Source organism: Hordeum vulgare, chromosome 3H (genome assembly GCF_904849725.1).
Source record: "Hordeum vulgare subsp. vulgare chromosome 3H, MorexV3_pseudomolecules_assembly, whole genome shotgun sequence".
In the NCBI taxonomy this organism is placed as follows: domain Eukaryota; kingdom Viridiplantae; phylum Streptophyta; class Magnoliopsida; order Poales; family Poaceae; genus Hordeum; species Hordeum vulgare.
Genome location: NC_058520.1, coordinates 33,544,146 through 33,565,627, shown reverse-complemented (window position 1 = coordinate 33,565,627; position 21,482 = coordinate 33,544,146). Strand labels below are relative to the sequence as shown.

At 53.8% G+C, this 21,482-nt stretch overlaps 1 protein-coding gene across 1 annotated transcript in view; it reads right to left on the bottom strand.

Annotated features, from left to right (window-relative positions):
* LOC123442809 (protein RST1) overlaps window positions 1-21,224 on the bottom strand; it is a 30,499-nt gene extending 9,275 nt beyond the window's left edge. The window contains exons 1-17 of the mRNA XM_045118957.1: window positions 20,516-21,224; window positions 20,048-20,131; window positions 19,088-19,364; window positions 18,689-18,939; window positions 17,690-17,867; window positions 17,400-17,590; window positions 16,410-16,510; window positions 15,469-15,544; window positions 14,868-14,999; window positions 14,707-14,788; window positions 14,493-14,565; window positions 14,228-14,402; window positions 13,870-14,000; window positions 13,704-13,792; window positions 13,417-13,505; window positions 13,111-13,323; window positions 10,874-10,951 (exon numbers count right to left, since the gene is read on the bottom strand). Of these exons, the coding sequence (XP_044974892.1) occupies window positions 10,874-10,951; window positions 13,111-13,323; window positions 13,417-13,505; window positions 13,704-13,792; window positions 13,870-14,000; window positions 14,228-14,402; window positions 14,493-14,565; window positions 14,707-14,788; window positions 14,868-14,999; window positions 15,469-15,544; window positions 16,410-16,510; window positions 17,400-17,590; window positions 17,690-17,867; window positions 18,689-18,939; window positions 19,088-19,364; window positions 20,048-20,131; window positions 20,516-21,193 (2,898 nt within the window). The 5' untranslated portion in view covers window positions 21,194-21,224. The remainder of the gene's footprint in view (window positions 1-10,873; window positions 10,952-13,110; window positions 13,324-13,416; window positions 13,506-13,703; window positions 13,793-13,869; window positions 14,001-14,227; window positions 14,403-14,492; window positions 14,566-14,706; window positions 14,789-14,867; window positions 15,000-15,468; window positions 15,545-16,409; window positions 16,511-17,399; window positions 17,591-17,689; window positions 17,868-18,688; window positions 18,940-19,087; window positions 19,365-20,047; window positions 20,132-20,515) is intronic.
* Window positions 21,225-21,482: the final 258 nt, after the last annotated feature.

Genomic DNA, 21,482 nt, shown 5'->3' with positions numbered 1-21,482 from the left:
CGCGACAGTGTCCTGGAAGCCATCCAGACGTGTCCAGAAGTCCTCGAAGCGGAAGCGCCGATGGGTTGGCGCAGCCGGGGAGCAGTCGAGCAGAAGAGGGTTGTGGTCGGAGACGACCGAGGCGAGGCAGCGCAGGTGGCACTCGCCGTGGAGCTCCTCCCAGTCGACAGTGCATAGGATTCGGTCCAGGTGAACAAGGGTCAGCGGCGATTGCCCGTTCGACCATGTGTAGCGGCGTCCATTGAGGTAAACCTCTTTGAGCGCCAGGTCATTGAGCACGCGACGGAAGCGGCCCATCATCCGGCGGTTGACGTTGCCATTGTTCTTGTCTTCGTCCCGGTAGATGAGGTTAAAGTCGCCACATAGCATCCACGGGCCAGGGCACTCGGTGCGGGCGTCATGGAGCTCCTACAGGAAGGCGATCTTGCCAGCGTCGTCTTGCGGGCCGTAGACGGCGGTGATCCACCAGGGACTGCGAGCTCCGGCCGTGGTGGAAACTTTAGCAGATAGTGTATTGGCAGTGAAGGAGGGATCAGAGATGACCACCTCGCGGCTTTTCCATGCCAGCAGGATGCCGCCCCGGGTTCCAACCGCGGGGAGGTAGACGTAGTCATCGAATTCCGAGCCTACGGTCTCGAGGACAATCGACAAACAGATCAATTCCATCTTCGTTTCTTGAAAGCAAGCGATGGAGGCAGTAGTGGTTACAAGCAGAGATCTAATGGCGAGGCGGCGGGCGCGCATGTTCAGACCACGCACATTCCATACAATAATCTTGGTGCCGTAATTCATGGGACAAAGTATCGACGGGAGGGCAGGCCGTAGGGCACGGCTATGCCTCGATCGGGCTGCCCACGATCACCGTGGTGATCGATGCCATTGAGGGATCGGAGGGGAGCTCACGATCAACCAACGCGGCTATGGCGGCGAGGACGGTGGTGGGGAGCGGGGTGGCGAAGAGCCCGTCGTAGGCTTGCATCTCGGCGTCGGTGATCCTCTGATTGATCCCGACGATACCCAGTGTGCGCAAGATATGGACTTGTGCTCGCCGCTCGGCCGTAGGGGGGCGGCAGCCTTGCATGGCACAGATGATGCAGAACGCCCGCGGCGAGGGGTGGAGAAGCTGGGCGGGCGGCCACGCTGCCTCTTCCTTGGGGTTGGCAAAGCTGCGCAGAGCTGTCGGGATGCTGCAGCCAGGAAGTCGCCGAGCGTCAGAGCCGTGATGGGCCCGGTGCGCGGGCGGGAGCGGCGCATGGTGATGGGGGGCGATGCGAATCGTGCAGGGGATCCCAGAGTGGGCCTTCCGCTGGTGAGGCCGGACTGTGGGTTGTCCAGCAGAGGCGGCGTGGTAGGCCTGGTGCTTGGGCCACTCTGGGTCACGGGCTTTGCCGTGGTGGGGCTACCAGCATGCATGCACGTCCCAGCGGAAGCATCCAGAAGATCCTCATGAGGCGGGGTGCGATCTGCATCCGCCTTTTCCTGCGCTTCCTCCCTCGTGGGGCTGGTTGGTGCCGCAGGTTGGTCGTGGGTGGGCCATGCCGCTGCAGGGGCTGATGCAGGGGAGGCAGGGAAAGCGTCATCTTGTCGGGTTGGCAGTCCTGCGTCGGGGCCCAGCGGCAGAGCTAGGGATCCCACCAAAAGCGGCGGAACCGGCTGGGCAGGAGGGGCTGGCGCGTCGCGACGTGGTGACTCGTCGTGCGCCACGGCCGCCTCGTGCAGCCGTTGGTGCGAATCTGCGCTGGGGTCCTGGCCAATGACGGAGCCTAGCGAGCAATCCTGGCCCGCAGGTGTCATGAGGGTGGGCTCCACCACTGCGGCTTCCGATCCTGTCGGCCTGGGGATCGCTGGCAGCATCGGTTTGACCGCTTTATCCAACGCTTTTGCAGGAGGTTGATGTTGGCGGTTGGTACGGCGGGCCCCGCGTAGGCCAGGCCATGGGTGGATGATGCGGAACGGCTGGGGCACCGCAGGGCGCGCGGCCGTACGCCGGGCATCACTGGCGGGGGTCCAGCCAGCCACCACGGCGATGTTGTCGGCACGCTGCGGGCGCGGGTTGCGCCGCCAGGGTAGATCGTCCATTTGCATGCCGTCGGCGCGGTCGGCAGGGGTGGAGCCGGTGCGACGTCTCTTTCGGCCGCGGCGGCGCTGGCGGGCGCGCCTGGCGAGGTCGTCGTCGCGGCGCTCGTGGTCACCACCCCGGCCGCCATCGGGGTCATCCACCGGGGCGGCGCTGCATGGCGCCGGTGCGTCGAGCTCGGCGCGAGCGAGCGTGACGGACACGGGGTACGAGAGGGTGGAGATGGCCGGGGCGTCCGACTGGTGGCGCGAGGGGTGCATCTCGACGATCTCCAGGATGGCGTGGCGGCGAATGTTTGCCGGGTCCGCGGTGCGCGCCGACAGCCGAAACGTGGCGAGATCAGCGTGGGAGCGCGTTCTCGGGTGAAGCCTCTCGATCCAACAGCTGCTGCCGAGGATGTGCTCCGCCGTGGATAGGTGCTAGGCGTGGGCGGGGATCCCGCGAAGCTCAAGCTCAACGCGGTATGTCAACCTGCCGGAGCCAGCGTGTGCAAGCTTGCACCATGGGCGCGGCGAGAGGGAGAAGCGGGGGCCGGAGATGAAGTGGTCACCGGCGAGACGGTCCTTGAGCTCGCGGGAGGCGAGGACGATGAGGAAGTCCTCCGGGAGGTGTAGGTGCACCGAGAAGTCGTCGGGGTGCATGTCGAGGGATGCGCACAGCAGCTCGGACACTTCTTCCGCGGAGACGACGGGCCGCGTCCCGGTGATGGTTGCCACCATGGCTCGGCGTAGGACGCCCGCCGTTTCCTCCATCTCGACGGAGCGGGCGAGGATCACCCGCACCGGAGTGGACGAGGTCTCGGGGCGGTCCGGGGCCTCCATGGGGGTGGGCAGCGGCGGTGTGGTGGTCGCCAAGGTGCGCAGCGGCGCCGGCAGCGCGGCCCTAGTCGCAGGCGGCGCGTGTAGTGCGCGGGCCACCACGGCGCGCGGCCTCACCGACGGTGTGGTCCTTGTCACGGGTGCACGCGGGGAGTGGTCGCGGGCGCCGGAGTGGCGGCGTCCAGGGCACTCCCTTGATTCATGTCCCGACACGAGGCAGCGGCAACAGCGCACGTCGCCCGTGCTGTCGCGCACCCTGTGGCGCGAGTCCAGGCAGCGGAAGCAGAGACCCGCTGCCTCCTCGGCCGATGGGCTGCGGGGGCGAGGAGGGTCCTGCGCAGCGGCACGGCGGGAGTGGCGGCGGCGGTCCTTGCGTCGAGGGAGCTCAAAGCCCTCCTGGTCGATCTCGGGCGCAGCTCCAGCGCGCATCTCCCGGTGCACCTCCGAGCGCGGTCCAAGGCGGGTTGTGGCCGGCACCCGACGCACACCAGCCGCCGGGAGGGCGGGTGGGTCGGCACGGGGCGGCGTGGCAGCCGGTAGACGCGTCGTCGGAGCCGGGGCGCACGGGGAGGCGGCGACGTCGCTGTAGGAGCGCGCGGGGGACGAGCCGTCGAGGGAGACCCGCCAGCGGCGCGCATGGTCGGAGGAGCTCGCCTCGCTGGAGCAGGAGAGAGCCATGACGAGGGGAGGGCGTCGGCGGGCTCGTCGGCGGCGGGGGGGAGGCGCGGCTAGGCTAGAAGGTGGGGGCAGAGGGCGGGGGAGAGGAGAGGAGCGGAGCGGAGCGAAGCCATCTCGTCATCTCTACAACAGTTTGGGAACAAAGTTATCCTTGAGATACAGTCAGCACACAGCAAGAGACAAAAAGAAATGCCCACAGCTGAAAAGCTCACTGACAAGTGTATTAAAACCAAATTGCTTAGCCAAAACACAAGCAAGCACTTCTGATTTTCATGTGGTGTTTCCCCATAATACATAATTACATGGTGCATTACAGCATGCACGCGGATCAAAGATACTCATTCTCGGTCGTCGTTGGTTATTGCACATAACCAATACCTAAAAAACGGTTTGGGAAGGAAAATCGGGTTTTTGAAAGATCAGGGCAAAATCCATGGCTCCACTCCACCCCGCTCTCCGCTCCACCCACCCCTAGCCTAGCTTTGCCCCGCCTCCTCCCGTCGCCGTCGAGCTCCGCCGGCACCCTCCCCTCGCCATGGCCCTCTCCTGCTCCAGCGAGGCGAGCTCCTCCAGCCACGCGCGCCGCAGGCAGGTCTCCCTCGACGGCTCGTCCTCCGCGCGCTCCCCGGTTCCGACGGCGCGCCAGCAGGCTGCTACGCCGCCCCGCGCCGACCCATCCGCCCCCCCTGCGGCTGGTGTGTGCCGGGTGCCGGCCACGGCTCGCCTAGGGCCACGTTCGGAGATGCACCAGGTGGAGCGCGCTAGAGCCGCGGTCGATCAAGAGGGGTTCGAGCTCCCTTGACGCCGGGACCGACGCCGCCGTCCCCGGCGTGCCGCTGCGCCGGGCCCCGCTCCGCCTTGTCCCCGTAGCCCTTCGGCCGAGGAGGCGGCGGGCCTCTGCTTCCGCTGCCTGGACTCACGCCACAGGGTGCGCGACTGCACCGGAGATGTCCGCTGCCGCCGCTGCCTCGTGTCTGGCCATGAGTCCTGGGAATGCCCAGACCGCCGCCGCCCCAGCACTCGCGCCCACTCCCCGCGCGCGCCTACGGCGAGGACCGCGCCGCCGGCGACGCCACGCCCCGTGGCGTTCCGCACACCCCCGCTGCTGCCCCCCATGGAGGCCCAGGAACGCACCAATGTCCCGTCCGCTCCAGTGCGGGTCATCCTCGCCCGCTCCGTCGAGATCGAGGAGACGGAGGGCGTCTTGCGCCGGGCCATGGTGGCCACCATCACTGGGACGCGACCCGTCGTCTACGCGAAAGAGGTGGCCGAGCTGCTGCACACTTCCCTCGCCCTGCACCCCGGCGACTTCTCCATGCACCTCCACCACCCGGAGGACTTCCTCATCGTCCTCGCCTCCCGCGAGCTCAAGCACCGCCTCACCGGCGACCACTTCATCTCCGGCCCTCACTTCTCCCTCTCGCTGCGCCCATGGTGTAAGCTCGCGCATGCTAGCTCGGCAGGTTGGACTACCGCGTCGAGCTCGAGCTCCGCGGGATCCCCGCCCAGGCTTGGCATCTCTCCACGACGGAGCACATCCTGGGCAGCAGCTGCTGGATCGAGAGGCTGCACCCGAGCACGCGCTCCCGCGCCGACCTCGCCACGTTCCGGCTCTCCGCCCGCACCGCCGACCCGGCCCGCATCCACCGCCACGCCACCTTGGAGATCGTCGAGTCGCATCCCTCGCGCCACCAGTCGGACGCCCCTGCCATCTCCACCCTCACGTACCCGGTGTTCATCACGCTCGCCCGTGCCGAGCTCGATGCCCCTGCGCCGAGCAGCCACGCCCCAGCGGTCGATCCCGACGACGGCCAGGACGATAACCAAGGGCGCCGCGACGACGACCCTGCCAGGCGCGCCCGCCAACACCACTGTGGTCGCAAGAGGCGTCGCACCGGCTCCACCCCTGCTCGTCGCGCCGACGGCATGCAGATGGACGACCTCCCCTGGCCGCGCAACCCGCGCCCGCAGCGCGCTGACGGCATCGCCGTGGTTGCTGGCTGGACCTCGACATGTGAAGTGCGACGTACGGTCACACAGCCGGCGGCGCTCCGCCCGTTCCGCATCATCCGGCCATGGCCTGGCCTACGCGGGGCCTGCGGTACCCGTCGCCCTCGTCAGCCCCTTGAAAAAGTGCAGGGCAAAGCAGTCAAACATGTTCTGCCTCTGATCCCCAGGCCGACAGGATCAGAAGCCGCAGAGGGGGCGCCCACACCCGTGGCTCAGGATCGCTCGCAGGTCCCCAACTTTGGCGCGGGCCCCAGCATGGATTCGATCCCGCAGTCGCCCGACGCGGTCGTGGAGGGCATCGGGACACCGCTTCGCGCTACTCCAACCCCATCTACCCAACCAGATCAGCCGCTTTTTGTGGGGTCCCTCTCTTTGGACGCAGTGATCCCTGTCGAAGCTGATCCCCACGTGGATGACGAGACCCTGGCCCGGTCGATGGAGGGCCCGATGACGGCGGACCCTGCCAGCCCCGTCCCCACTTCCTCGCCTGATGCGGATGCGCCCACCACTACCGTGGCCACCCCACCCCTTGCAGATGCGCCTATCAGCCCCCCGGCTACCCCACCCCCTGCAAACGCGCCAATCAGCACTGCAGATGCGCCAATCAGTCCTCTGGCTTCCCCCGCGGGCCGTTTCGTTTCCCCGTCAATCACCATGATGCGACCGCGCCATCGGCGACCCACCGAGACGTGGACATTGGGAGAGTTCCTCTCGGCCGCCACTAAGCACATCAGTGTTGTCCTCCCCACCCCAGGAAAGCGCCTACGCCGGCCAGCACTGAACTTCTCTCCGCGACGGGGCCGATCCGTGTCCTCCTCGACCTCCAAGACCGTTGCTCCTCCCACGGCTGAGCGTCGGGCGCAGGTGCAGGTCCTCCGCACCCTCGGCATCTTAGGCATAAACCAGCAGACCACCGCTGCCGATATGCGGGCCTACGACGGCATCTTCGCCATGCCCATCCCCCGGCCTGTGCTCGCTGTCATCGCAGCGCTGGTTGAGCGCGAGCTGCCTCCCCTCTAGGGAACGGCGCCGACCGCGACCCCATCGCGGTCTAATCGCTGTGTGCAGCACCTGTCGAACATGTTCTCATGAATTACGACCTCAAAATTGTAATCTGGAACGCCCGCGGCATGAACGCACGCGCTCGTCGTTCGGCCATTCGCTCGCTGATCTGTACCACCGAGGCATCCATTGTTTGCATTCAAGAAACAAAGATGGAGTTCATTTGCTCGTCGACCGTCCTTGAGACGCTTGGCTCCGAGTTCGACGAATACGTCTATCTGCCGACAGTCGACACCCGCGGTGGCATACTCTTGGCTTGGAAGAGCCGGTCCGTCGCCCTCTCCAATCAGTCGTTTGCCACGAACTCGCTCTCAGCCAGAGTTACCATGCCTGGCGCCCCCCCTGGTGGCTTACTGTGGTATACGGGCCCTAGGCCGACGCGGCGAAGATTGCCTTCCTGCAGGAGCTTCGCGACGTGCGAGCTGCCTGCCCTGGACCTTGGATGCTATGCGGAGACTTCAACCTGATCTATCACGAGGAGGATAAGAACAACCGCAACCTCAACCGCCGCATGATGGGCAAGTTTCGCCGCCTGATTGACGACCTCGCGCTCAAAGAAGTATACCTCAACGGCCGCCAGTACACGTGGTCAAACGAGCAATCGCCGCCGACGCTCATGCGCCTCGACCGCGTCCTGTGCACCACAGACTAGGAAGAGCTACATGGGGAGTGCCGCCTCCGCTGCCTCGCGTCCGTCGTCTCTGACCATAGCCCTCTACTGCTGGATTGCTGCCCCTTGCCTCGCGCTCACCGACGATTCCACTTCGAGCAGTTCTGGCTCCGCCTGGATGGCTTCCAGGACGTGGTGACCATGGCTTGGGGCTCCGTCACTCATTACGATCCCTTCAAGCGCATGATGCTACGCCTCCAGGCCACCGCCCGCGCGCTTACTAGCTAGAGCGCCCGCTCGGTCGGTGGTGGCCGCCTCAAGCTCGCAATCGCGCGGGAGCTGATCTCCCGTTTCGACAAGGCGCAAGAGGACCGGGCCCTCACCCCCGACGAGCGCTGGCTACGCTCCCAGTTGAAGGTATCCTACCTCGGGCTTGCCTCGCTCGAGCGCACCATTGCCCGCCAACGAGCGCGGATTACCTCGTTGAAGGACGGTGACGCCAACACCTCCTTCCACCGCCAGAGCACCTACCGCAGGCAGAAGAACAGGATCTACAACATCAGCATCGACGGTCACGCGATTTCTAGCCAGGACGACATGGCGGACGCAGCCTACACACACTTTGATGGCCTACTTAGCAGCGCCGTCGACCGCGAGTGCTCGCTCCACCTTGACGAGCTTATCGAGCCCGCCGACGGCCTCCTCGCCCTCGAGGAGCCGTCGCCGCCGAGGAAATCTGGCACGCTATTCAACGACTCCCCGCGCACAAGGCGCCGGGCCCCGACGGCTTCACTACAGAGTTCCTGCGCGCTTGCTGGCCCACGGTGTGGCAAGACCTGGTGGACGTCTTCAGCAGCTGTACGACATGCGCGACCGAGGTTTCGACCGCCTCAACCAGGCGCTGCTCACCTTGCTCCCCAAGCGTGCCGATGCCGCCACCTTCAGGGATTACAGGCCGATCAGCCTCATCCATCTCGTCGCCAAGGTGTTCGCCAAAGTGCTCTCCCTCCGCCTTGGCCCAGAGCTGGATCGCCTCGTCAGCCCGAACCAAAACGCATTCATCCCTGGGCGCAGCCTCCACGACAACTTCGTCCTCGTCAAGCAATCGGCGCAGCTACTCCACCAGCTCAAAGCCCCACGCGCCCTCCTCAAGCTGGACCTGACCAAAGCATTCGACTCGATCTCCTGGCCTTTTGTCTTCGAGGTGTTGCACCGATACGGTTTTGGCACCCGCTTCCGAGCATGGATGGCCATCCTGCTATCTTCGGCGAGCACCCGGGTGCTGCTCAATGGCGACCCGGGCCCCCTGATTTGGCATCGTCGAGGATTCCGACAGGGCGACCCGCTGTCCCCGCAGCTCTTCGTCCTTGCCGTCGACGTGCTCGGCCGGCTCGTCAACCGGGCCACCTCGCTGGGTCTCCTACAGCGCCTCCACCCGCGGCACACGGTACTGGCGATCTCGTTGTACGCTGACGACGTCGTGCTGTTCTGCCATCCATCGCCGGACAAGATCACCGCTGTCAAGGGCATCCTGTGCCTCTTCGGCCGCGCCTCCAGACTTCACGTCAACTTCGCCAAGAGCACAGCGACACTCATTCGCTGCGACGAGGAGGCGGCAACCGCGGCAGTGCAGCTGCTCGGCTGTCCCATCGCCGAGCTCCTGGTCACCTACTTGGGAATCCCACTCACGATCCGGCGATCTGGTGGACAAGGTGAGGGGCCAACTGCCGTCCTGGAAGGCGTGGCTCATGAACAAGGTTGGGCGCCTCGTGATGGTGAAATCCGTCCTCTGCGCAGTCCCCATTCACCAACTGCTCGTTTTTGCACCGCCCAAGAAGACCATCAAGCAACTGGAGAAGATCGAGCGCGGCTTCCTGTGGGCTGGCCGTGAGGCTGCCAATGGGGGTAACTGCCACGTAAACTGGCGGCGCACTTGCCGCCCCATCGAGCTTGGAGGCCTTGGCATCCCAGACCTCGAGCGCACCGGGTTGGCTCTCCGCCTGCGGTGGCTTTGGCTCAGCCACACCGACCGGAACAGAGCTTGGAGTGGGCTCGACCTGCAGTTCTCGGCGGACGAACGCGCCCTGTTCTTCGCCTGCACCACGATGTCCCTGGAGAACGGCCTCTTGGCCCTCTTCTGGGACGATCGCTGGATCGGCGGCCGATCTGTTGGCGAGATAGCACTGCGGCTCCTCGCCTGCATCCCCATGCGCAGGAGAAAGGCGCGGACGGTTGCGGAGGGGCTCAATGCCAACGCCTGGGCTCGTGACATCGAGGGCACTCTCGGTGTCCACGAGATTGGCCAGTACATCCGCCTCTGGAACGTCATCGAGCACACCATCCTGCTCAACACGCCCGACCAGCTCTCCTGGAAGTGGACTACGAATGGTTCATACTCCGCTAAGTCCTGCTACAAGATTACCTTCCAGGGATCCATCCCCGGCGCCTCCTGGAAGCTCATATGGAAGAGTTGGGCTCCACCCCGGGTGCGTTTCTTCCACTGGCTCGCTGACCAGGATAGATGCTGGACCTCCGACCGCCTAGCTCGTCGCGGGCTACGGCACCACAACCCTTGCATTCTGTGCTGCCAGGACCCCGAGACAATGGACCACTTGCTCCTCCGCTGCCCCTTCTCCAGGCAGGTCTGGCAAAGCATCATCGCCTGGCTCCGCTTGCCGTGCACCGCCCCCAGCCATGAGATTTCCCTTCTTGCCTGGTGGCATCGCGCCAAGCGGAGTATGCCGCAGCCCATGCGCAAAGGCTTCGCCTCCGTGACCCTGCTGACCCCATGGATGATATGGAAACACCGCAACAGTTGTGTGTTTGAGGGCACCCAACCCTCGATGAACGACCTGGTCGCGAAGATCAAAGAAGAAGCGTCCCTCTGGACCAAGGCAGGAGCGGCCGGTCTCCGTGTCATCTACCCCAGACCTGGTATGTACACTAGACATAGGCTTTTCCATTCCCAGCATTGCCCCTCCTAGGAGGATTGTAATATAAACTCTACCTTTTCAATACAAAGAAACGCATGCATCTCAATGCGTTTTCTCGAAGAAAAAAAAGGGTTTGGACCCATAGTTTATAACCGTTAATAACCAAACTGTTTAAACCCATAACAACCTATACCAAACTGGTTTCTCCACATACCCAAACCAAAACCAAACTAAAAAAAGCTCAGCCCAATAAAACCTGAACCAATCAAACCTAAAGTAAAAACCGAACCGTTACACCCAGTTTTTTAATAACCATTCTCAGGTTTGCCAGCCATATGCAAACCATAAAAACTGGGATCTATAAACACCAGTGGTTTTATATTTTTTGGTAAGAAAAGTCTAGATAGATAAAATTAAAGGCTTAAAACCGCAAGCATAGAGACAAGAGCCCCCATATTGCATGGTTGAATAAATTGCAAAGGTTAAAAATCCTGCATCCAGCAATGATGAGTGCATTTTATATTTGAGGCATGAACTACTGCATCCAAATCTCAACTGGCCACATGGCATTGAAGGAGAGACAATGAAAAAATGCATGGCATTAAAATCATCAGAAGCAGATCATATTGCTACAATCATAATCACTCTTAAGAATGACTAAAATGTCAATTAAAAAAAAACTTACCAAGCACAGTGCTCCAATTGCAAGAGTAATGTTAACGGCAACTCTAGGATTAGATACAGGGACGCACTTGCACAATATCTGCAACCACAATTAGGAAAAGTTAGGGAGAAGTTATCATTAACAGGGAAAGGAAGCTAACTTTGTTCATGAAAGTAAAAGGAGGAAAAGGAAGATAGCAATATGGAAGGATGGATTCATGTGATAGTAAAATCCTGATAATTTACACCTAAATGAACAAAATCATATTTACCCTATGTCAAAATAACAATCATAATCCATAATTTGTGGGATGACTCTTTTGAGTCAGCACGTTGCCAGTAAAAAAGTAAACACTAGATTATTATTTGAGTAAGCAGCGGCCATAACATTTACTGATGTACCTCAAAACCTACATACATACATAGAGAGAGTTGTACCGTGGACACGCTGGGACGTCACATTAGACGGGCCATGTCGCTTGGCATCTTGGAGCAGCTGTACCCTCGCCGCCCTATTCCGGAAATCTCACTCTACGCTGACGACGTGGTACTTTTTTGCCACCCCTCCCTGAGCGACATCGCCGCGATCAAGGCGATCCTGGAGCTATTCGGTCGAGCCTCGGGGCTCCGCGTCAACTACAACAAGAGCTCCGCCACCATGCTCAACTGCGCACCGGGAGACACAGATCTGATCACGGAGCTCCTTGGGTGCAAGATCGCGGACCTGCCGCTCACGTACCTCGGGATTCCTTTCACCATCCGGCGACCCACAAACGCCCAGCTGCAGCCCCTGGTTGATACGGTTGGCGGCATGCTCCCTAGGTGGAAGTCTAAGCTCATGAACAAATCGGGCCGCCCCGCCCTTGTCAAGTCCGTGCTCTGCGCCATCCATATTTTACCAAATCCTCGTCTTCGCCCCACCGAAGAAAACGATCAAGCTCGTTGAGAAAACTGAGAGAGGATTCCTATGGGAGGGTCGCGCCGCCGCAAACGGCGGCAGCTGCCACATCAATTGACGTCGCATCTGCCGGCCTCTCCCCCTCGGCGGCCAGGACATGGAGCGCGCCGGGCTCGCCCTCTGGCTGCGGTGGCTTTGGTTCAGCCGAACAGACGAGGGCCGAGCTTGGCATGGCCTCGATCTCCAGTTCTCCAAGGAAGAGCATGCCCTGTTCTTCGCCTCCACCTCACTAGCCGTGGGAGATGGCAGAACAGGCAAATTTTGGGAGGACCGCTGGATCAATGGCCGCTCCATCGGCGAGATCGCGCCCCAGCTCTATGCTTGCATCCCCAAGCACCGGCGCAAGCAGCGCACCATCGCGGAGGGCCTTCTGAACCACGCTTGGGTGCGAGATATACACAGCTACCTGGGCATCCACGAAATAGGTCAATACATGTTGTGGCGTGAAACTAAAGGCATTGCCCTCACCGAGCAATCAGACCAGCTAATCTGGAGGTGGACCTCGAGCGGCTCCTACTCTGCACGCAGTGCTTACCTCGCCACCTTCCACGGCTCCGCTAGCTGTGATGCATGGAAGCTGACCTGAAAGAGCTGGGGCCCGCCACGTGTCAAATTCTTCCTGTGGCTCGCCAATCTGGACAGATGCTGGACCGTGGACCAATTGCGCCGCCGCGGCCTTCAGCACCATCCACGTTGCGTCTTGTGCGACCAAGAGCCTGAAACGATGCGCCACCTGCTAGTCACATGCCCCTTCTCGCGGCAGGTATGGCATGAGACGCTCTCCTGGCTACATCTGACCTGCCGACCGCCAGACCAGGCCACCCTGAACGATTGGTGGATGCATGCCAAGCTGGAGACGCCAAAACCCATGCGCAAGGGCCTCGCCACGGCAACTCACTCGACGGCATGGATGCTCTGGAAGCACCGCAACTCCTGTGTGTTCGACGGCGACCAGCCCTCCACCGCCCTGCTTTCGACAAGAATCAGAGAGGAAGCATCCCTTTGGGTTCGGGCTGGGGCCACTGGGTTCACTAGTTTTTTGCTTTTTTGAACCCCTGTAAACCTCCTCCTCGGAGGCGTGTACTGTTAAACTCTCTCCCTATTCAATGAGAAGAAACGCTCGAAAAAAACATAGAGGGAGTTGTTAGAAAATTCCCAAAAACTATGTTCTTTTTATTTGCATCAGCACCCCATCATCTAAACTGGCACTTTATTAGTAGCATTCGTGGCAAGTTCTGATAAAGGTTTTCTCGAACAAAGATATCTATAAAATTGAATGAATAACTAAGACATGTACGCACCTTGAAAATATCGTTAGCTGCTTTTAACGGTTTATTGAACTTTGAAGATTCTTTAGTGTCAAGCAAAGTTACAACTGCCTGCATCCAATGGGAAACAAATGATTTCCATGAATGCAAGGCAAGAAGAGCTACCACAATGTTTCTTGATATAAACATAGATTCGGCCATCTCCATTAATGCTTGCTCATATGCAGCATGTACTTTAGACAAATCCTGCGAATAAAAAAATGTAACTGATCAGTATAGTATAGAAGGACACACGTTTTGGCAATTATAGATGAAAACATGCAACTTCAAAGATGCTACCTTAGATTTCCCTTCACGAAGGATGTCCTCTGAGGAAAACTTGATGGTTAAAAGAGCTGCACCAGGCAACCGATGGTGTGCGGATTTTTCTACAATTTGAAAGTTTAGCCGAATAAAAGCTGAAGCTACCATCACAATGCATTAAACATAGAACAGAACAAATTACATATGTTTTCATATTTAACATAAAAAGGAGCATTTTAAGAAACAGTATAGTGGACAAAATATCAAGCATTCACCTATTTACTTGTACAAAAATTTAACTCATTTGCATATGACAATCATACCTTTAAACACGGCCTGAGGGAGAACATCCAATAACTTCTCAAATTTGTGCACCGTGTTTCTTTTATCTGTAGTCACTCTACGGCGGTTTCTAGATGTGTAGGGAAAAACCTTAGTTAAGGATGTACATGCGCATCTGAACTGGGTAATTTCAGAAAATATACTAACATGTGCTCAAATTTGATAATCTCGACTTGAAAGTTCTCCATGGCTTTGAGAACTTCCAGATTATGTTCATTAGTAAAGCACTCATAGTTTCTCCTCCAGAAATCAGGAATAGAATCTTGAATAAGTGAGATCTGAAAATACCAACCAAAAATTAAGAGAACGCCCAGAAGCTTTGCATACCTTTTCATTAAGTAGAGAAGCTAGCTTATACTGTAGTTACAAGAGATGCAACGCATGGGTAATTTACCAAAAAAAAAACGCAGAATACCAAATGTAAGAAGTAAACGGAATGCAATTTTTGGTCAAAGTATTACAAATATGGAGATGCAGACAATAACACAACAAAGTGCAGCAGAACCTTGTAGTGGGACAATGAGTGAAAAGCAGTTCCTCTTGCTTTAATCCAAAGACGATCAGCTTCGGCGTTATTTTTCTTGTATGTACCAATGCTCCACAATGTTTGTATCAAGTTCATTGATGTTTCAGAATATGCTTCAGCATCCATCGCTCCCCATCTCAACAGAATGCATAAGCTGAAGGAAAGGGAGATAAGAGTCAGACCAAACTGAACTGGTGTGCACATAAGCACATTTGTATTAAATGCATCATTCTAGTGGCCTTACCCATTTGAAACCATGGGATCAATTGAATAATCTGGCAGCTCCTTTGATATAACTTTCCAGGCAGTATAAAAATCTGCATGCATATGAGCTGCTTGCCTCAGAAGTGAAGTTCAGAAGACATGAGTTCTTAAGATTTAACCATACTCTTTGCTAGCTTTCAGATGACATGACTTCATGTAACATGATATTTCGAGGAGGACGACAATCAACTTACCCACGATGTCCGCCTCACAGAGATAGGAGAGGCTCTCCAGGCCAAGAGCTTGAACTACAGAATCATGGCTCTCAATACAAGACTACAAGGGAAGTGTTAGAACGTGGACTAAGTCAAGAAAGAATGCATGATGAGCCAAGAAAGATGACGAAAATACACACCGAGACAGATAATATGAGATCGACACCTCTATCTGGGTTCTGCTTGCAAACATCACGCACTGATGCAGCAATACTTGTAAAAACTTCTCTATCAGTAGTGAAACTGGAAAATGTTTCAGGATCCAGAACTCCCTAATTAAGAAAGCGGAAATTAGTGCTTATCTTGTAATTGTAGCAGTGAACTAGTGATACAAGAAAATTACAGATTGACGAACTTTAATTAATCATATGGTATGCTTATCTTCAAGAACATTACATGAAATGTCTGCTTAGAATTCAAGAATGGAGAAGAGCTTCTATTATGTTTGAGCACAGAGGGAGTACATAGCATGGTTTTAGCTAACTACTTGACTTTTTCATAACTTAAACTCTAGGGAAAGGTGACGTGATGATCCACTCATCAGTCTCGATTGCATTGTGTTTGGAATTCAGGCGACATAAAGGCATAAAGTTATCACTCTAGCCATTCAGAACTGCTTCAGAAACATATGGTATGCATAAGTTTCAATATTTCATAACATAAACACTCATAAGCAATGTATTGAAGCTTTTGATAGTGGCAAAACAAGATTCTAATATTCAACTTATTGTGTGCCCTTACTTGTAAGTTTGGAAATGCCCAATCTGTGATAATCCATATCTTGCAAAGCAATCGAACAGCAATAGCATATAGAGTCCTGTGTGTTGCCATGCAAAAGTAACACGATCATATATTAAAATGAATATCATGCAACAGCAAATAAATAATACTGCGTCAGCACATACAGTTATGATAGTAATGCCTAATTCAGCTTCAGCTTATTGCTCACATAAATCCTACTCCCTCCGTCCCATAATATAAGAGCGTTTTTTACACTACACTAGTGTCAAAAACGCTCTTATATTATGGGATGGAGGGAGCATATCCTATATACCTAAATAGTTCATCCCCACTACCTCTATTATCTTAACATGCACACATGCCACCTCATCAAAGTCCATCAAGACAAAAGTTTCTTGTATTCAAAAGTATTGATGTTTATTGAAGGCAACCAATATTCGTATTTTTCCTCTTCAAAATATCATTTTCGAGTTAAAAATGAAGTTGTGAATAAGATACTTATTTTCCTGATATATATTGGACAGGCTCTCAAAAAACATATACTATTATATCTTGGCAAGTTGTTGACGACTTGTTACTGCATGCAGAATAGTCACAAGCTCTGTATTTAAAAATTGCACGTCATTTTCTGGTTATGTGCTAAAAACAATGATGACATGTTCACACTGTCAGCTGCTTCTTAATTTTTCTGAAACTGCCCAATCCGTGTTGGAAATGAGTTGGTCCTGCTGTATGCATGATGACATATGTTGCTCTGTTTCTTATTATATGAAGAGGATTTGTGGACAATTTTTCAAAAATCAGAAAAAGGTGAAAACAAAGTATATGCGCTCCACGCCAGAACAGGACAAACCAGCTAAAACAAGCAAATACAAAAAATAACAGGAAACTTGAGTTGAGCGCACTGGTGTCGAAATTGGATGAAGAATCGAAACACTTACGATTTTGCATCTTTTTTAAGCATTGGTGATATCAATTGCAGAGCAAGTGGAAGCACAAAACCATGTGTAGCAAGTGATGGCAACGACTCAAGCAAACTGAGCTGCGAATGATACAGCAATAAATGTCAAGTACATTCCTCTGCTTGCAGTTATTCTATTTATTAGATACTGATATGAATCGGGATACACGTTGTGGTAACTAGCGCGCACAAGATGGCCAGACAGCATGGCAGAAAGGTGGGGGAGTGGGGCAGCAGAAAGAGGAGACCATAGAACTTCCCGCAAAGAAAAGGAGACCATAGAATAGGTTAACGAACTTTAGATGGACTCTTTCTTGAGTAATTTATAACAGATACATGGCTGTCTCTTTCAAGGGGATGGCTAGAGTTAGCCACTAAGATAGTCTATACCTCTACGGGAATTAATCATAATAAGTTATACGAGCATATCCAACTGACAGCAAAAATAATTATTCGATACTGCATTTTTGAACTAACGATACAGAAGTCAGGCTGCGGAACAGGACTACGAGATTGCTGCAGCAACCTATTATGAAGGATGGTCTCTAAGATCAAGGACGAAGCCGAACAATGGGCACGTGCTGGTGCCCGCGGCCTCAGAGTCATCTTGCCAACCACCTGGGATGTACGTTAAATTTATTTTCATGTCCCTTCCTGAACTCGCTCTCCTAGGAGGGTTGTAACCAAACTCTATCTTTTCAATGCAATGAAACGCAAAATCTCTTGCGTTTTCTTGAAAAAAAAAACATTAAGGATGGTATTTCTCACTCCTGATGTCCAGATTCTATGGTGTGCACAGCTGTTGCTTCCCTATTTTCAACATTTAATTAGATAGTGAAGATCGGTGTCCGTCTAGTCTAAGTAGTGTGATAAGGATTTTACATATTTTCAATTTATTTATTTACAAATTCATGTATTCATAAACCACTAGCGCACAAATAAAGGACAAAGATGAAATTACAGCACTGACCAAGCTATTTGCTGAGAGGCTATCATTGCTGTACATAATCTTGCAATGGAAGAGGATAACTAGCAACAGCGGCATTCCCAGTTTCGAATCTGATGCACCAAGATTACCCAAGGAACGAGCAGCAGAAGTACCAAGTTTTGGGTGCATCACCAAAACAGATACTACAGAGCTTACAAGCGATGATATTGGTACTGCAAGTAATTAGACAGAGTGAGTTCCATACCTGTTTTAAGGATTACACAAAGTGAAACTACAAGGCAATATGTAAAAGTACAAGTACATTCTTCAACCTGATGACAGTGTTTTTGAAGATGAGCCATCCAGTGTAAGCTTTTCTCTAGCAAGGACTGACAGATACTCGTTTATTTGGTATGTCCAACAATTAGCTTCTGAATAGTTTGCAGCCGATTCCGGCAATTCCTTGCAAATTGCATACTTCGTAAAAAAGAAACCTGAAGATGACTGCAACTGGAAAGTAGAATTAATACAAACGTATATATGAGCTACAAACGCATAATGAACCAGCTATGAAATCAAAGCGGCATTTCTTGGGAGAGAAGTTGAGTGCATCAGGAGCAAACAATGGGTAGACCTATACCCACATGAAAACATCATTTTCTCTCTTCCAGATTTGGAAACAGGGCCAATATCTGCGTGAATATTTACTCAGAATAACACTATATATAGGTATTACTTAACATACGTTATTAACAGAAATAGGTTGCGTGCAAATATGAGTTTACCAGTTATCCCGCATTTTGTACAAAATTGCAAAAGCATCAATCCAGTGAAACAGGCATGATAAGCAAACTGCTGTGCTATCCAAGGTTGGTTACTCGCCCTGAGCTCTAGGGATACCATTCAGATTGTGACACCCTCAGGACAAAGCAGAACTCTCTTTATGGACTGGGTCTATGTCTATGTATTTGGTAAAGTAATGACTAGTAATTACGTTGGGTGATGCCGGTGCCAGATATGGTTGTAAATCTAAAAATGTTATAGAACAATATACTCAGGTTTTAAAACTATTGCAGAATAAACACATCCATATATGCATAAAAACAAAGCTCTAACATGCCACATCAGCAGTGCAATTGTTGAAGACGCGAAGTGTAGAATTCCTATCTTCTGGTGACTGTTGTCAATACAAATATTTCAACGCATACATTGTGTGCAAAAGCAACAAAAAGTTCTGTGATCATCTCTATCTCTCTACTAGGTGCTTTACACAAAAAAGGGAAAACGAGCAGAGTTGCAGCATAGCAAAAAAATAAGGGGTAAAACATCACCTCGGACCATAGATGATGTACAAGTTTAGGAAGGATAAAGGTAGGTTTGCTTATGTGGTGGACCATTGAAATGTCTTGTTGCTCTGATGAACAAGAAGCAGGTAACTCCAAAACAAGCAAGCTAAATCTTGACAGGATATGGGATGCCACTGCTTTAACAGATCTCGATGGAGAAATAACGAGGTTGATAACTGGCAGAACACAGAGAAGCTCCTCACTGAAGTGATGTACCACTTCATTTGTTTTGAGCGCTGCAAGCAAAGAACATCAAATATTATGAGGAGCCAAGTTTTTAGTGTCTGTCATAACTCATAACATGAAAGAAAAGCAAATTAAAAATTTAAGTTGTAGGTTGCAAATGAGAGGGGGGAAGGGGATTCTAAAAAATTAGGGATGTACCATTTTCATGTCTCCATTCAATCAAAAAGGCCAGAAGTTTCAATCCAGCCAGTTGCTCAGATTCAAACTCTAGCGCACTGAGAATGCAGGAAAGAGAACTGAGAACACCAGAAATTTCAGGAAGATAGCATAACCCAAGGTCCTTTTGCACAGCAAACAAATATTTTGATAATCCAAGAACTGCACAAGACATTCCCAGAAGTTGGTGATGAAGTGAACATTGCGACAAAAGTATTTCTAGCAACTCCACACTACTTGCTTGGGCATCATAGGCTGGCTGTTAAAAGAAGCAAGTTATAGCACAAGTATGATGCATTGCTGATACATAGGAATTATATAAGCATTTGAACTGAAGAAACTAAAGAAAGAAAATTGACCCTAGAAGGCTATAACTAACTGGTTAGTTGCCTAACTGGCTCCCTACCCCAGTTCCATCAATGGATGGTGAAACATAGAGGAGGCTCATGTGTAAATGCAGCACCATACTAATCAGTATATTAGGAAGTTAACCTACAGTACAAACGAACTATGCCCAGGTGTATTCCCTTAGCGATTGTATAAATATATAAAATTAACTCACCATACATTTCCATAACTCCTAGGTTATACTCCCTCCGTTCCTAAATATAAGTCTTTTTAGAGATTTCAATACGGACTACACACGGATGTATATAGACATACTTTAGAGTGGAGATTCACCCGTACTGCTCCATATGTAGTTCATATTGAAATCTCTATAAGGACATATATTTAGGAACGGAGGGAGTAGTTGACAAAAGATTTATAAACGGCAGGAGCAAACTGTTTGGTTCTGTGTTTTAACTCCACAAGCGTAGCCTAGAATATGAATTTCCTGAGTTTCTAAATTCATAACCAACATGACTGCATTTTACAATATCAGTAAGACAAGGATACAATTATTTACACAAAATTAGCAGATAGAACATAGAAGAGCAGTACCCTTTGAGCATGAGCTAACTTCCTCAGTAATAGCACATATGCATCGACCAAGCACTCCACAGAACTAAGCCAGAGCCGCCCTTCCTGAAGAAAAAGAAATGCAGGCAACGTTATGTGCAGAGTAAGATAATTTCCCCCTTTGAGGCTTTAACAACTACAAAATACACTGCCAAATACATTCCCAGTTATGCACAATCAGCTGCATGAACTTCATGTGTTTTCCCTGCATTGTGCACTATCAACTGAACCCGACTATAAACAATAACATTAGCATCCATAGGAACAGGAACCGTAACACCCGCAATCGCTCTTGCCACAACAAGCATTGCTCGAACACAAACGAAATGCAAAACGACTGTGATGTTGTTTATGTGCCCTAGATTCCTCGCAGTTTTGCAAACAACTGCATTCCCCAGAAGAAGAAAAAAGAATACCACCATCGATGAGGGAATAGACCAAAACACATACCTCCCCATCCCCGCGGCCGAAATGCAGCAAGCTCTCGCCGAGCAATTTCAGCAATGGGACCGCCGCATCCGATTTTGCCGCTGCAGTAGCCGCTGCGGCAAGCGCGCCGATCAAATCCCTCGCGAACGCGGTGTCCCCCTTCCTCACCACGGCAAACATCACGAAAGGCCTCAGGAACCCCACCGCGCCGTCGACCCCCTCGGCCACCATCCTGGCCGCCTGCCGCGACAGCTCCGCTCGCGCGCCGTCAGCGCCCGACGCGAGGGCCTGGACGAAGGGGTGGTTGTGGGGCGGGAAGCGTAAGCCAGCGGGGCCGGAGCGGAGGACGCAGGAAACGAGCGCGGCTACGGCCTTGACGAGGCATGAGACCAGGCGGGGAGACGGGGAGGCGGAGAGGGGCGCGATGAGGAACGGGAGGGCCTCGTCGGGGCCGAGGAGGTCGGCGCGGGAGGCCGCGAGGCGGGCGAGGGACGCGGAGGCGTAGGCGGCGACAGCGGCGTGCGGGGAAGCGAGGAGGGAGGAGATGCCGTCGTGGGCGGCGGAGGGGAGAGGAGGGGGCAGCGTGAGGAGGTGGCGGAAGAAGGCCGCGACGGCGTGGCGCTGGAGTGTGGGGTCCGGGACGCGGGTGCGGTCGACGAGGCGGGAGAAGGCCGCGGCGCCGGACGAGGCGGAGGCCATGGCGATGCGGTGGCCGGAGACGGAGATGGCTGTGGACTACTTGACTGTTGGGAGACTGGAGTAAAAGCTACCCGTACCAGGCCGATCAAGTCGTCCAGATGAGATGGGCCAACTGTTGCGGCCTAACTCGACAATCGTGGGCCTAATCTTCTACGTTTCCCATCATGGCCAGTGTGGATAATTGGCCTTGCCTCATAAACAAATCGAATAGTTGGTCTTTCTTACCCCTCAAATCAAAAAAAAAAAAAAAAAAAAATTGGCCTTTCTCCTTGTGTTTTGACGCTGTCGA